Source organism: Embiotoca jacksoni, unplaced genomic scaffold, assembly GCF_022577435.1.
Source record: "Embiotoca jacksoni isolate LCO1_2020_lvr unplaced genomic scaffold, fEmbJac1.0.p SCAF_19, whole genome shotgun sequence".
NCBI classification, from domain to species: Eukaryota; Metazoa; Chordata; class Actinopteri; family Embiotocidae; genus Embiotoca; species Embiotoca jacksoni.
The window spans coordinates 894,591-910,919 of record NW_027185329.1 but is presented as its reverse complement, the minus strand read 5'-3'; the positions used below and the strand labels follow the sequence as shown (position 1 = coordinate 910,919).

The 16,329-nt window shown below is 42.7% G+C and overlaps 1 protein-coding gene across 1 annotated transcript in view; it reads right to left on the bottom strand.

Moving 5' to 3' along the window:
• The window catches only part of ghrhrb (growth hormone releasing hormone receptor b), a 26,571-nt gene extending 10,242 nt beyond the window's left edge, over positions 1-16,329 (bottom strand). The window contains exons 1-4 of the mRNA XM_069152927.1: positions 15,986-16,329; positions 9,960-10,068; positions 4,024-4,131; positions 3-103 (exon numbers count right to left, since the gene is read on the bottom strand). Of these exons, the coding sequence (XP_069009028.1) occupies positions 3-103; positions 4,024-4,131; positions 9,960-10,068; positions 15,986-16,087 (420 nt within the window). The 5' untranslated portion in view covers positions 16,088-16,329. The remainder of the gene's footprint in view (positions 1-2; positions 104-4,023; positions 4,132-9,959; positions 10,069-15,985) is intronic.

Genomic DNA, 16,329 nt, shown 5'->3' with positions numbered 1-16,329 from the left:
ACCTCCGGGTCCGGCTCCTGATCATCTGCAAACACGCAGGCCTCCTCGTAGGACGGGTAGAGCTCGGACCATCCTTCTTCGGTGCAGTTCCTGTAAATGTAACCTAGAAAACACGGGAATGTTTCAGTCGATAAGAGAAGTCACTAAAAAGAAAATCCTCGGTAAACCAAATGATGAAGAACAGCGGATTTAATTTCAATTCTTCATTTTCTTTGCTGTGCTTCCCAAACATATGCAAACAGACGTAATATTAAAATGACTTTATATAAAGGAGCCACCGGCAATGAAACAGAGCACAAAAGGAATCTGAATGCAGACTGAGATAATTCAGCTTGAACTGAACAGAGGAACAAAACATTCCTCTCGAGGAGTGGTGCGTTAAAAACACCAACATACATTTGTGTGATATTTTGTCAAAACTAGCGTAATAATTATCGTGTTATTTGAGGTCGCAATGACTTCTGACCACCAAAATCGAACCAGTTCATCCTCCGGGACCGAGAGAGTCTTTGTACCAAATCTTAAGTAATTCAATTACTTGAGGTTACGGTGACCTTTGATCACAAAAACCAAACCGATTCTTCGTTGGGACCAAGTGAACATATAATCATATGGAAGGGTGGAAGGCTTTTGCCGGCAAAATGCTCTGACAAGATTAGGTCGAGATAAGGTCACAGTGACCTTCGGCTACCAAGATTTGGTCCCGTTCATTCTCAAACCCAAGTGAATGTTTGTGCCAAATTTGAAAATATTTGAATAAAATTCCCTCAAGGTTTTCCTGACATAGCCCACTTACAAAATATGGGTGAAAATGAGGTCATAATGACCTTTGACCTCCAAAATTGAACCAGTTCATTCTCCGGACCAAGAGAATCTTTGTGCCAAATTTGAAGAAATTCAGTTGCGGCGTTCCAGAGATAAGACACGTAAAAGAATAAGTCGACATGAGGTCAGTGACCTTTGATCACAAAAACTTAACCAATTCTTCCTTGTGACCAAGTGAACATATAAACACATGGATGGATGGAAAGCTCAACCCGTTCATCCTTAAACCCAAGTGGATGTTTGGTTTCAGCAGCACATTAACATTTTCAACCTGTGTGTGAAACGTTTTGATGATTGAATCTCAATGAAAAGGAAAAATATTGTTTGAATTTGGGTAAGAAACCCTTTAAATAACCCAGACTCACGAAGCCTGATTAAAGTTGACTTGCTGCCATTCGTTTGAAATCCTCCGGCATTAACATGCATCCCTCCTCCTCCTGATGATGATGATGATGATGATGTCTTGACTGATGGGATAAATTCACTCATCGCTCTCACACCACATCCTCTCGCTCGTAAACACACGAGCACAGATGTTCTGGTGGGTTTTTCTCAGAAGCCAAAATGACACCGCGGCTCTTCATTTGGATTCAATAACCTCCATCTGCCTGCTAATGATGCCGGCGGCTGGAGACGCACAATCCTCCCATGGAGAGGGGCACGCGGCACACACACGTGAAAACACACTCCTACAAAGTGAGGCTGCTAAAGAACCATTCAACGGATGCCAAAGGTCAAAGGTCAAAGATCAAGGGGGGCTCGGAGGCGTTCAGGATGTTTGTGTCCCAAATCTATACCACGTACTACTTTTATATGTGTAACTTAGACTGACCGTACTGTTTATAAAGGTTGCAAAAGACATCCAATTATTTATTTTATTTTTTCACAAATATTTAATTCTTGACTTCTTTTTATTTACATTTTTTTCCAGCTGTGCGTAAATGGACTGAACTCATACAGCGTTTTTGTTTTTTTACAATTTGCCTCCCATTGACATATTTACACCAACGGTGACACAGCCGCCACATAACCTCCTTTATTTCCACTCAGCGTCCATCAACATCACACTGTTCAATTCCATTTTTGGAAACCGTGAGTTAAAGTGTTGTTGTATATATAAGTAAAAGAAAAATAATATCTAAACTTTGAAATATGAAGCTCTGTCTTTCCAGATAAATATTACTGGAGCCTTGAATTTAAATGAGCTGAATTCCCAGCTGTGTTCTCCCACAACGGCCCGCGGTCAGATAACGGAGCGCAAACTCCGAGGTCACCAGGTAGGAATGTGCATTTCCAAAAGGGAGAAGGATGCAAAAAGTTTACAAAAACAAAGAAAAAGCTCTCGGTTTTCACGGTGTGGAAAATGCCCGTCCGGCAGCGGAGGAAGAGGAGAGTGTGGGTGGATTTATCCGATATCCAGCCGTGTTAGCCTTGGTGCTACGCGGCGCGCAAGAGCCTGCAGCTGGATGTGAACGGAGGGTTGAAGGTCGCGGCTCCGGAGAGGCCGGCGGAGCTTTCCTTAACAACCGCGCCAAACAGGCAGCGCCGACTCCTTCCTCGTGCTCTCGGGATCCGCCGGCGAAACTCTTTTTGATTTTTCCAATTCATTGTTTTCTCCACTGGATCGACAGCACAACAAGCAGCGGCGGACTCATCCGAGGGTTGGGTTTTTTTTCTGTGGAGGAGGAAACCCAGCGGGGTCCAGGAACCCACTTACACTGAGTTATGAGGTCGTCCGCGGCAACCTCCGCCTCCCTGATCCCTCCACGCAAAGTACAACGCTCAGCTTTTTTTTGCTTCTTCTATGCTTCGGTGCGATCTTTCATTCTCGATTGGAAATCAGTCAAGTAGGTCGTTTACACCGAGCATCCCACATACTGAGAAAAACTGTTGTGAAAACTACTCAGCAACAATAACTGGAAGAGTGAACACATCATTTAGTGTGATTACAGTCTTATTTTGTCCTTAATGATAAACGATTTGTTTAAAAGCAAAGCCCCTAAATTCATCCCTCCACCGTCCCACCCGCAGTCCTGGTCGTCAATACGAAACATTCAGAGCATCATAAAAGGTTTAGAAATATCCATCATCAGAGGAAAGTTACAGGCAGGACTCGTGCAGAAGCAGCAGATTAGCATGCAATATAAATAAAAGATAAATAAAATATGTAAGTAAAAGAAGGAAAAGTCCCTCCAGGCCTCATTAAAATGCATCTCTGCATGTCGCATGATCAGCGTGAGAAAAAACATAAACAAAGAATTATTAACGATGTATTTGTCTGCCAGAAAATAAAGCTTTATTTTTTGTATGTTTTTTCTTGTTTATATTAAATGTAATCTGCCTGAATAATCTAATTTCCCTTTGGGCTAAAAAAAAAAAAAAAAAAAAAAAAAAAAAGCTCTTATTTTAGATTAAAAGTTAAGGGATTTATCAGGTTTTTGAGGATTCATTGTCTGGAAAGCGTAAAACGTAGATAAACTCTATTTGATGAAATACAGAAATATATGGATGATTTTCTTATTTCTCAGATCAAAATTTATGAGATGATCGGCTCAGAAAACAAAATGTTTCTCTCCTAAAGTGGTTCTCACTTGTTTAGTTTTAATTTTTTGTTTTTTTTACAGCCTCATCTTCCACGACGCTACATGTCCACTGTCCAAATTCATGTTTTAATCCTGTCATTACGTCCTCGTGTGTCTGTCAGCTACTCAATGAGATCTCGAGTGGACTTTTGTTTTTCTTTATCGACCCGCTGAGGGGCTGGAGGGGGGGAGGGGAGGGGGTGTCATTGTGCATAAGACAGAGATGCATAAAGCACTCGGCGAAGAAGGAAACCGCCGGTCCTGAGAGATCTCTAAATATAACGCGGTCACTCTGCTGCGCTGCAAAAACTGAAAGATGCATGAACCGAGCTCAAGATCATGACGCTGTTCAAAAATCTGCATGTTTTATTGACTTCTGACAAAAATGAGAAAAATAAAAGTCTTGACGGACAGCTCGGAGGACGGAAACACGGGATGTCAAAATCTCCCTGTGATGAATATTTGCTGTAGTACTCAACCGAGAAAAAAAAAACGGGTTTACAACGTTTAAATTGTCCTCAAAATGTCAAACTTTCGTACAGTTTGTTCCTTTTAAATAAACACATTCAGATTATTTTTCCACCTGACGGCCCATAAACCTCCGTGTGGGTTTTACCTTGATTGTTGGCGAACAGCTGAGAGACGTTGGCGCACGAGACGCTGACCACCTGTCCCACCTCGGCACGGTACCAGCACCGGATGTCGTCCCAAACCGTCGGACAGCCTGAGACGGGAGGAAAACGTTTATCACATGTTAAAATGGAGTCACGATCAACAGCTGCACAGAGTTCACGGAGCGAACTAAAGCATGAAGCATCAATTTTGGAATTTGTCCGACTCCATCTTTGCTAGTTTGGAGCAGGAAGTGACCATATTTGGGCGAGCTGGGGGAGGAGCCACAGGTGGAGCGGACTGATCTGATTGAAAACTTCACCATCCTACGTCCCGCCCACCGATAGCTGTAACTTGACTGCACCACAGGCCTGTCAATCAAACAGACACGCCCCCCAAAAACAGGTCTTCTTGAATCTTCTTTTCTAATGAATGAGGGATTATTTTCAGATGGACCTCCAGAAAACTAATAAGAAGGAGTGACTTTAGCTAACAACACCGAGATAACTGATGGACACATTTTATTCACTTTGGATTTGATGACAGAAGTTGAATGGGAGTCTATGGAGCCGGAGGCTTTTTGGAGCCGACCTCTAGTGGCACTCGCTGGTATTGCAGCTGAAGACACTTCTGGATCTGAACCATTTTTCCAACCTAGAAGCTACGAACACTTTTTTGGTGACGACTGAAACTAACGCCGACATACTGAAAGAAGACGGCATGCCTTGGGGGGTTAAAGAGAGAGAGGGGTAATGAGGAGCCCGTCACTCCCTCTCTGCCACCACAACACATCGTACATCAAAAGCTCCTCGGCCCCCCGTGTCAATTAAAAGAGCCGCGACCGTCACTCATTCATAATGAAACACAGCTCCTGGATCTCCTGCCAAAGCTGCGATGACGCAAACATCTCGCCGGATAAACGCGGCTTTGAACTCTCCTTTAGAATTTATTTTCTCGTAGTTTTTTTTACACTGAGCCGCAGACGACTTCTGGTTTTATTTTTTATTTTATCTGCTGCATCGATTAAAAGATCGGGAATGACCCGCTAGGTTTAAATGAATCGCCACGACGACGTCGGTGTAAAAACAGACCCGCAAAACCTAATATCTAAAAAAAATAATTAAAACTGAAACCTCTAACAAGCATATTCGTAATCTCTCGAAAGGTGCTTTAAATCCCGAAGATGACTCTGCTCATCGTTGTCTGTTTCACGTCCGACGCCCTCTCGTTTGATTTATTCGGTTTTCTTTCTTGCCAAGAAGCTGCGGCTGGTAAACAAAGTCAAACCTCGCCGTGTCTTTGTCGGCATTCAAGGACGTTAATGCGACAAATAAACATCATGGCCGAGTTACGAAAGTGCTGTCGTCACTCTCGAAGGACGGAGCCGTGATGACGAGGACAATCAGACCGGAGTTAAACTTTATGGGTTTTTATTCCTCCTTTGGATACAACTTCACCGCCCGCACTTCACTTTCCAATGTTTTTTCCTGCCGCTGCCGTAATATATCATCTTTATGATCGTTTTTTGGGTGATAAAGCAGAAAACAGAGCGGACGAGGGGAGATTTCAAACCGACAAAGTGCTCCAGCAGAAATTCAGGAAGTCCTTTGTGTAGATTAACTGACAGCTCATGGAAACATAAAACTTTAGTTTAATGGTCTGTTTAAACTGAACCTCCCATCTAATCTCCGCAAACACAAACTCTGCAATCTCCTTCGCGTTTTAACGGTCTCTGGAGGGAAAAGATCCGCGTCGGGAGCCGAGGCGACGGAACGGACAGCAAACGGCGATGTTGTCCTCTGGAGACGTGAAGTCTCGAGTCCTCGCCGGTGGTTTCAGAGCCAGATCACAGGAAGTCCACCGGTCAAGTTGTTCTCTCCTTCGGGATCCACTTGAGTTTGAATATTTCAGAGGATTCACGGACGGTCCACGGCGACCGTCTCCACGGCAACCGTCTCCTCAGCAGGACAACAACAGGATAATCAGTTGAACAAAAAAAATGCTGGATTGACTGCAAATTATTTTAACTTCAATAATCAGCTGTTCTAATACGTTATTGTTTGATTGACTGATCACATGTTTTGTTTAAAGAACTTCAACGCCATAAAAACTGTAATACGTCCTGTTTCTGGCTCTCAAGTTGTAAGAAATTGTCTTCAAAATTAACTGTATATATTTGTCAGCAGTCCGCTGTGACATCTTCAACCATCTATTCAAAAATCATCAATTTACAGTCAAATGAAACAGTAAATTCTGACATTTGTTTTTTTTATTGTTGATTGATTTCACGTCATATTTATAGATCAGTCTTTTCTACAGTTAAATGTATTTTGTGACTTTCCACCTCTGGTATTAAGTGGAGATACGAGGAGGGCAGGACAGTCAAGGAGAGAAATGATGTGATGGAAATGCCAGCGGCGGAGAGGGAAAGCCATGTGGAAACACGTGCACATAAATTCTTGCTTGTTAAGCGTCTAATGAAAAGCTTCCGTTTTGTAACGGAGAAGACTGTTAACCTCCCGTCTGTTTATTTCAGTTATTTCCTCGTCTCCTCCGTCGGTGGTGTTGAAGGTGTAAAGAGTAATCAACCCGAAGTAGACGAGACATCTGCCCGCCGTCCTTTCAAAGGACAGTTGTTGATTATAAAAGATAAAAAAAAACGAGTGGTAAAAACTGAAAGTGTTTTAATGACAAATAACGACAGTAACAGCAGCCATCGTTTTAGCGTACGAAGCATCGTAATTTCCCAATCATTATTTTTCCACGAGCCGTCTGCCTCGTCTTTGTCCTGCCCATCTGTTCGTCCCTTATTCAGTCACATCTGACGGATCTTCCTCTCTTCAACCGCATGAAATAAGACTGAAAGGAGGTACAGTTGAAGCGGGTTCCATAATTCATCCAACAAACACTCTTTTAAAAAGTTATCCATGTTGGAAAAAAATAAATTCATTGGGAATTTCAGTTTTTTTGTTGGAGACACAACAAAGCCGGTTCTTTAAAACCAAGTACGACTTCCACATGTTCGTTCATATTTTCATTCTTGCAGTGTTCGGCAAGTGTAACTTAAAATGAACACATATGTGTATAAATTACTTTTTGGTGCTTTTAAATTGCTCATTTCTGGGGACAAAGCATTAATTTCCAACGAATTGGTTGCAAAATAATAATAGCCTACGTCTGAGGAAAATGTTGATCTTCCCGACGGCTTCATCTGTGTCTTTGCGTTTCCCGAACAGTGACGTTCTTCACGGTTTTCTTATGTTGAATTAAACTTCAGTGGACATAACTGTGCAAAAGTTTGTGATATATTATCGTAGATTTAAAGCAAAAAGTCTCCCAAAGAAAGAACAAACTTACACTGCTTCGAGTCCACATTCACTCCCCATGTCCTTTTCTTTCTGCTCACCTGACCCTGCAGCCCTTTAAGCTTCTCCTCAGGACAGTTGTGGTAAAACATGGCTGAATATTCATGAGTTTTAAGCTCATTAAAGGTGCTTTGAATGTGGATGAGATGTCCACTTTGGCCGAGCTAGTTTTTCATTTCTTAACATTTTCTCAGACTGGCTTTTATACAGAATAATTTATACTCATTGTTTGATATTTGATGACACTCAATCAGGTCAGCCACAGAAAAATCAGAGAAGAAAACATACTTGTTTGTAATTTTGAGAATATTGCGCAGCTGAAAGACGGCAAAAATAAGTCCAAGGTTCCTCAAAGTTGAGACGGTGCCATCCAGAGAAACTATAACGTGTTTAGAGTCAAGTACATTCACATCTGTTCTGTTTCATGTTAGATGTAGAAAATTACAGGTCTTCCAGGTCTTTATGTCTTTGAAGAGTCACTAACTGATTTGTTTTATCTGGCTTCATTGATATAATACAGCAGGACGTCATCGGCATATCGACATTTATGCAGAAGCCTTCCGAAGAAGGTCACTGCGACAAAGTAGGTGAAGTCCACAGAGGTCGGAGGTCGGATGGAAGAAAGTGAGCACTTTAACTGGGGGAGTTGTGTTTGAGCTCATAATGAAGTAAAACTCAACGTGGATTTCTTTGAAGTGTCCCAAACCATGTTGGAGACGCGAACCACCTTGATAAAACGTCTGTACATAAAAAGTATTGGACCCAATACAGAACTCTGTGGAACTCCGTGACAAACTTTTGTGCAGGTGGAAGAGTCAACCTGAACAATATAATTTGAACCGGCCTCTAAACCGCTTGATCACAAAGACATGTTCCGGTTTCCGTCATAAAATGCTGCGGTTAATAGCGTCAACAGGACAATTACAGAGTCGAGTCCATCGAGGCAATTAGAAGACCATCGATGACTTTCATCGGTTCTGTTTCTGAGCTCTGATCCGTTCGACTAAAAAAATATCTTCAAACAGACCAATCCTTCGTAGACGGTCACATAATTGACTTGCAACGACCTTTTTGAGTTTTTTTTTTTTAAGGCGGGTTGGTTCAGTAGCGAAGGTCTGTAATTAGGTAAGAAGTCTGAATCGGGAGACGGCAACCTTAAAAACACCCTGCAGTACGTAGCCGGTTAGAAAAGATAGACTGAGCTCATATGGAAGTGTTAAATACAAAAAAATCAATACAACTCCATAAATAAAAAGCAGAGGTGGTGTTTGGACTCTAGTGGTGGAGGCTTGATAGCAAACTCAGAATAAACGGAGGTGGCGCTCAAAAATTTGCACTAAAAACATCATTTTCAATGACTGATTGAATCTTTTGTAAAAAGCTGTTTCTCATGGGTTTTTTAATTTAATTTTGGAGCGGCAGCTCGAACGCTCATTGTCACCTCTGTTTCTGTGCACTGATCACAGGAAAAGGTGGCAAACCATGTAATTAATTGTGAGCCACGCCAGCTGTAGCAGCGAGCGGCCGGTCCCAGCGACGAGCCGGCAGTCTGCCTCGGCTTTTTACATAACGAACTTTTTCAGAGGAGAGCGCCGAGAGCTGCAATGGCCTCCGGAGGCGTCACTCAAAACGCTTCAACACAAAGACAATTCGTACTCCAGGTGCGATCGACGACGCTCAGCGAGTCAGACGGCGTCTCGGGTCGGGAAATGAAGATGCCTCCTGCTGAAGGACAAGCTGTGTCAGAGTTTGTTGTTTTGTTTTTTCCTGAGGCGGTGAAGGGAGGATGAATTCAGTCGGCTCACCTGCTGCAGATGTTAAACCTGATCAGTTCCCCTTTGATTGTTTCGGCTGCTGTGCCGAGCGAAGGATGGTAATTTGATAACAGGAAGCAAATGAGCTTCGCCGTGCTTTTGATTAAAGAGCGGCAATTATCAGTCATAGGGAAGGCAGCCAGACGGCCTGATGTGTGTGTGTGTGTGTGTGTGTGTGTGTGTGTGTGTGTGTGTGGGCAGTCAGTTGCACATTCAGGTGTTGTTAGTCTGACACTGTAGTTTAACGGACATACCTGCATTATTGTTAAGAGTCTGTTAAAGGGAGATTACAACCAAAAAAAGTCTTTAAAATTGTGCTCGACATGCCAGTGTTTGTTACTAAAGCTACACACAGACTGGACATAAAAGAGTTCGTAGCTTCCGGGTCTGAAAAATGAGGCCTTAAGCTGCAATACCATCGAGTGCCACTAGAGGTCAGCTCCAAAAAGCCTCCGGCTCCATAGACTCCCATTCAACTTCTCTCATCAAATCCAAAGTGAATAAAATGTGTCCATCAGTTATCTCGGTGTTGTTAGCTAAAGTCACTCCTTCTTATTAGTTTTCTGGAGGTCCATCTGAAAATAATCCCTCATTCATTAGAAAAGAAGATTCAAGAAGACTTGTTTTTGGGGGCGTGTCTGTTTGATTGACAGGCCTGTGGTGCAGTCAGGTTACAGCTATCGGTGGGCGGGACGTAGTATCGTCAGGTTTCCAATCAGATCGAGTCTCCCTCATCGGAGATTAAAAAAACGTCGACCGACCTGTTTGCGCCGAGCAGTTCTTCTCCTCTTGCTTCAGGATCAGGTCGCACTCTTCCTGAGCCTTCATGTGCTGAACCACCAGAGCACAGTCCGGGTGGATGGCGTCCACCTGGCGGGGTGGGGGTGGAGGTGGGTGGGTGGGGGGGGGGGGGTCAGACTGATACTTCAACACACTCACAGTCAGGTGATTTAATTACAACATAAAATCACTGCAATCTGAGGAAGAAATATGAGATTAGATGATAGTTATGTTCAGAATATTATATTAAGAATATTATATTCAGAATATTATATTCAGTCGGCTGCTTTGCATCTTTTCTCTTGCAGGACTCATTCAGGAAACCGTATTAAATCCTGTGAACGGCAACCAGACCTGTTGATTGTTCAATCATCACCGAGTCGACCTGAATGCCAGAGACGAACCTCTAATCCGCACTCCTGACAGCAGAGACGTGGGTGTTTGACATCTTCCCCTTTTTAAAGTCCTGACATCTTAACTGTCTCTTTACGCCTCCTGACAAACGTGGAGGCAGAAAACCTGCAGAAAATCTGAAGATGCTCTATAAAGTCACATCTGCAAAGAAAATAGGAGATTCCTTTTTACCCTGCATCTGTCCAGTTGTTGTTTTCTATGTGTCAGTCTGTGTGTGTGTGTGTGTTGTTAAAACTAAAATATTAAGTAGGAGATTTCTCTTTGACTCTTTGTTTTGAGTTGAAACTGATCAACTAAAAGAGTACAAGTGACTTTCTGTATTATTTCAACCCCATTTTCAAAAACAAAACCACATCTGTAACCCAATTAAAAGGTTCTTTGTTCATGGAGAATAAACGCTTCTGAAAACATCCTCGAAAATGTTTTAATCAACACGATCTTCCGTTTCGCGCATTATCTGTTTTGTTCAAATCACGTCAACTACACAAAAGTTGTTAGAAGTTAAAAGTGCATAAACGTGTTTGAAGGCCTGTTCGTGTTAACATGCGTCTCCGGTGACCTCCTCCGCTCGACATAAACATAAACACATTCAAACACGTAAACAAACAACTAAATAAATAAGTAAACGCGTGCAGGAACACGTCGAAGCAGCAGGAATTTACCGTAATGCTAAATTTTCTTTCATGTTTTTAAAGCATTTTTTCCCCAAGGCCCGGTTACGGAAGATCATTTTTGCCACGTTTCACCCGTCAAACTCAAGAACCCCGTGAGACCGGAAATTAATCTGCATTTTTTAAAAGTGAGTTATTTGGGTGACAATTTGCGCTGCTTGTATTCTTACAAATCCCCTCGTGTAAAGACTTGTTTCTAATGGCATGTAAAGTCCAGGTTTAATTGGGGCACTGAAGCAGCGAGCGGCGTCCTGCTTCTTACACGCTCGCGCTTAAGTCACTTACAGGGTCCCGAAGGGGGAAAAGATTACACTGGATTAAAACGAAACTATAAAAACTAAAAAGGAAGAAGGCAAAAGAGAAGAGAAGTCGATAATTTTGTGCAGCAGAACCGGTAATTATCCTGCACTCAGGTCCGGCTCGGCAGCTTTATAAACCTGATGAATAACCATCCCGGGACCACAGCAAAACGTGAGATAGCCACGCTTTGGCCTCTCCAGGCGTGACAGTTTCACGCTTTCACAGTAGTGGACCAAAAATAAAACTACTGCACGCTTACAGCCGTGTGATTTACGGGAAAATGGAACTTTTAGGGAAAAAAAACACGGTCTGGATTTCGGAAATCACCTCGTGGTTTAGGGTTTGTAAAAAAACAAAAAACAAGTCAAGAACAACGTTGTCACCGCAGTAGATTCAGGCCACGCCCCCTCTGACCTCCCAATACCTCTGAAAAATGTCCTACTCAGTCACATGATTCTGACGTTACTTTTTACGTCCACGTAAGTCTCACACTTACAAAAAGGTGAAACTTGTCACGCCTAGAGAGGCCACAGCGTGGCTATCTCACGTTTTGCTGTGGCGGACGGGGCGTGTCCATTTCACGCGTTGCCGTGACACCAGGTTGAACTAACGCCATCGGTAAATGAAACTTTTAGGAAAATCACTTGGTCTGGAAGAGCAACGGGAACGACGACGGAGGCTGAAAATATTTTCCAACGATAATATTTATTATCTCTAATCGTCCCGTTTTCTATTTAAAGGACGATCAGATAAACGTAAACACACGGCTGCACACGAGGGACGAGGATTGACTCTGAAAGGACTCAATATTTCCACCAGTTCAGTCATATCTGCCGCGCGAGGCTTACGGAACAAAACTCCTTTTACAGAAGCGAGATAGCAGCTCGACATGTCGACTCACGAAGCGCCGCGACGCTTCTTCTACAGTTCAGAGACTCTCGTGTGACGATGAAGGTGTTTCATCAACTTCAACAGATGCAGAATAATCAAAATCACACTGTCGTGAAACTGAGAGAGTTTGAGGTTGAATTATTGTATTATTGTGTGTGTGTGTGTCATTTGAACTCAATCATGGCGTTAACTGGGTCGTTATCGCCGGTCGCCTGCAGCCGGCTTTTAACTGAGCCGCCACGGTTTACATTTTGAATTTCAGGTAGACACAGAGGACAGGTAATCAGCAGGTCTCCCATGTCATTACTGCACGTTTCATGTTTTCAATTTACATTTAACCTGCGGGTCAAATCTTCCCAGTTATTCTGTTTTTTTTGCAGATGACACGTTGGATTCATCGGATGTCTTCCAGCTTAAACGACTCACAGTATAATTTATCGTGTTTTCTTTTCCTATTGAGATTTAGTAGTTGAATAAGAAGCCGCAGCCAGCAGCTAATTAGCTTAGCTTGAGCACAAGGACTGGAGGGAAGCAGCTAGCCTGGCTCGAAAAAGGCAAACAAGCACTTGTAAAGCTGATATCTTTTTTTTTTACTAATGTTCATATTTCTGATGTTATTTTTGTGGATGATGATCTGACCTGTGAAGCACACGTTAGCTACGAAGAAGCCTGAAGTCCTTTTGGTTTTTCAGAAGGAGATAAATCGGATTCCAGTTTGTTTGAAACTTCCCAAATAATCACAGATCAGATTTGACGCGTCTGGACGTCACCAACCCATCTGCGTGGGTTGCTGTGGCAACGACGTATATGCGTAGCTACGCTGGTGACGTAGCTTTTCCAGCGAGGGAGCGAAGTGCCGGCGGACGACTTCTTTGGGCGTCGGTCCACCGACTGTTGTCTCTACGGTTGGTAGCATAGATTCTGCTGACTCTGCAAATCACGTCAATTATCGCGTGTCGCGTCGCAAGTTACGCAAGAAATCCGATCTGACACGCATCCGTAGAAATACAATTGGAGTCGCATTTCAAACCACCTGCAAATGTGGTTTTGGATCCAATTTGCCAAAAATGGCATTTGAGGTGTATTTTTTTTTTTTTTTTACCGTCCAGGCTTAAATTTTTTTTACTGGATACGATCCGGATTCGACAGAAAACCGATTTGAGCGAGCACTCGTTTTTGTTTTTCATGGACTTCGTTCTTATTCGTTAAGTATTCTTTGTTTTTGTTTTAATTGTTCTCTGCAGCACAGTTCGAGTGACATTTCTCGCTGCTTATTGGCCACCGTTAACTAAAACTTCAGGCCTTCCTACACACGAGACTCGACCTGCAATTAACTGGAATGATAATTGATTTCTTTTTTTAAACATTTTTGCAACATAAAGTTGTCGATCTATCTCCTTCGAAGCGTCTGAAAATGTTTGATCCTTCTTTTCACTTCCAGACAGAAGCAGCTCTTCGTTTACGACTGAATCGCTGTCGCTCCTTATTAGTCTCAAACATCAACTGACCGCCGGCAGGAGAAGGACGGTCGCTGGATGTGGAGAAAAAAAACTGCCTTGACTGTCTTTACTTTTATTTCCTCATTTCACCTCGGTTACCTGTGGCCTTTACAATTGATTTTAAGGTTTTATGGCTTTGTTCTGAAGGCGGAGACGACTCGCCTCGGGGGTCGGAGACGGAGGGCGGCGGGGGTCGAGAGCTCGGGAGCTCTGGAAGAGTCGGCCGGCGGGGAAATCAGATCAGGAAGCTCACAATGTGTTTAACGACGTACTTTTTTTTTGCCGTGTGATGGCAGGCGGTGACGCTGGTGTGCTTCCATCCTTTTTATGTAATTATATCAAACGGAGGTGTGCCGGACGAACCGACTTCTCTGCACCAAACGTTCGTACAGAGTTTGCAAAAATCTACTTTGGAAAGGTTTAAAACTGCGATGTGATTATGAGTCGTTGGGGGCTGCGTGGCTTGTGTTGCACTTTTATTCCATGAGATTTATTATATATTCGGATTCTGCTCGACTTCTTCTAAATTCATGTCGCTGCCTGTCTTGGCAGGGAATCCCTTGAGAAAAAGAGATTTTTAAATCTCAATGGGAACCTTTCCTGGTTAAATAAATAAATGTACTCTTAGATCTTAATTAATATTTGGGGGTGCTTTCCATTTCATGCTACTTCACACTTCCGCTTCTCTTAAAATGGAAATCTTGTACATTTTTACACCTAAATTCATCAGATTTTGTATTTCTTACTTCCTTTTTTCAGGTATTTTATTGTATTTTTATATCATTTCTATCTAATGTCGTAACGTCGTGGTCTGGTTTTTTTTCTTTTCTCATCGCTTATTTCCAACCGATCTGGACTGGTTTTTTTTGGGCCAAATGAAGATGACGTACGCTGATGAGGAATCTGACCAACCTGTTCATGTAGATAAAGACGGTGATTGTATCGTACGGATGTTTTCAAGAGAAGAAAATGTCAACGCAAAACAAGAAAAGGGGGCGTCTCACACCGAATCACTCTCGCCGCAATCAGGTTCGACGCAATCAGTTATCCAGCGGGTCAATAGGTGACGACACGCTTCCACCGAGCTGCCATCAATAGAAAAGAGATCTATCATGAAATGAAGGAGATCAAATAAGCTAAAGGAGCGCACGACAAGAGAATCATTGACAGCCTCCAGGATCGGGTCACGACCTCAACGCCTTCTGAAAAGCTTCTGAATCCGAGTTTAAATATGGATAAAAAGGAATAAAACCCTGTTCTTCATATATGCAGGAAAAAAAAGGGAGAAAATATTAATGCTTTCTCTTTGCTGTCTGTCTGAAGGCGGCCGAGTCAAGTGAGCGTTACGGTCTTAATGGAGTCACAGGAGACGCCGCTGCATCTCCTTTTTATTGATTTCATATTTATTTGAGGTACGTTTTCCATCACACCTGAAAGAAAGTACAATATAAAGTACAATATGTCAACTTGTATTTTTTTTCAAATGAGGACACCAACAACAAAAACAACAAAAAACCTGAAGTCTGCGGAGAAGTCTGGAACATTCAAACCACGTGCCCATGAAATGACGCCATGATTAGTAAATCACGTCATGATTAGTAAATCACGTGACACTACTGGAGCCAAATTAGTGGCCCATCAGGTAACCTAATAATGATCCTGATTCACTTCAGAGTGACATGACAAACATGGAGGCAGCCCTCTGTGGAAATCTGTAGGAAATTGCTTCTAATCTGCATTTAAACTCACATAAATAACTTTTTTTTATTTTCTTTCTGCCACAATAAAACAGAGCAACTTATTTTATACATAAGGTGTTAATAATTGCATCTGGTAGTTTATCTGTGATGTATTTTAAAAATCTTCCATTATAGACTAAATTAAACGTGAAAAATATGCAAATCTCGTGAAAAGTTGCTTTAATAAAGCTTAAGAAATATAAAATCCGAAAATAAATTAATGAATATGCAACGAAGCAATCACGTTCATCCTTTTTTCAAAATACAAATCTTGTTTTTTCTTCACTAAATGAAACTCGTATGAGACCTGACGAACACTTTGCTGGGACATAAATCATGTAAACAACTCTTCTATAAAACTGACAGATGATTGGCACCTCAGTAAAAACGCAGATTTGTTTGGTGTGTTCACGCGCAGAGCTGTAAAAAGGCTTCATGTCCGAAATGAAAAAACCCACAGCGACACCGACACGGATCCAGGACCGGGACTCACCGTGTTCCAGCCCGCCAGCTGCAGGAGGAGCCCCACGTGAAGCACCGTGTCCGTCCATCGGAGCCACGAGCCTCCAGACACGGACACACTGCGCAGGAACATCTCCGAAGGTTTGTTCTGAAAAGTCCGCACACAAAAGTACAAAAAAATACAAAAAAAAACAAGGTCCGAGAATGACGTCAGTCCGCGACAATAAAGAAACTATTTAATCTCCACAACTGGCGACACATCCACGAGCCGTGCAGCGTCGGTCGGGTGTCTCTCCGGTGTCCGGTGCGTGTCACGGTCCGCATTACGCGCGTGGGAGGGAGAGGAGAGGAAAGGAGAGGAGAGGAGTGGGGAGG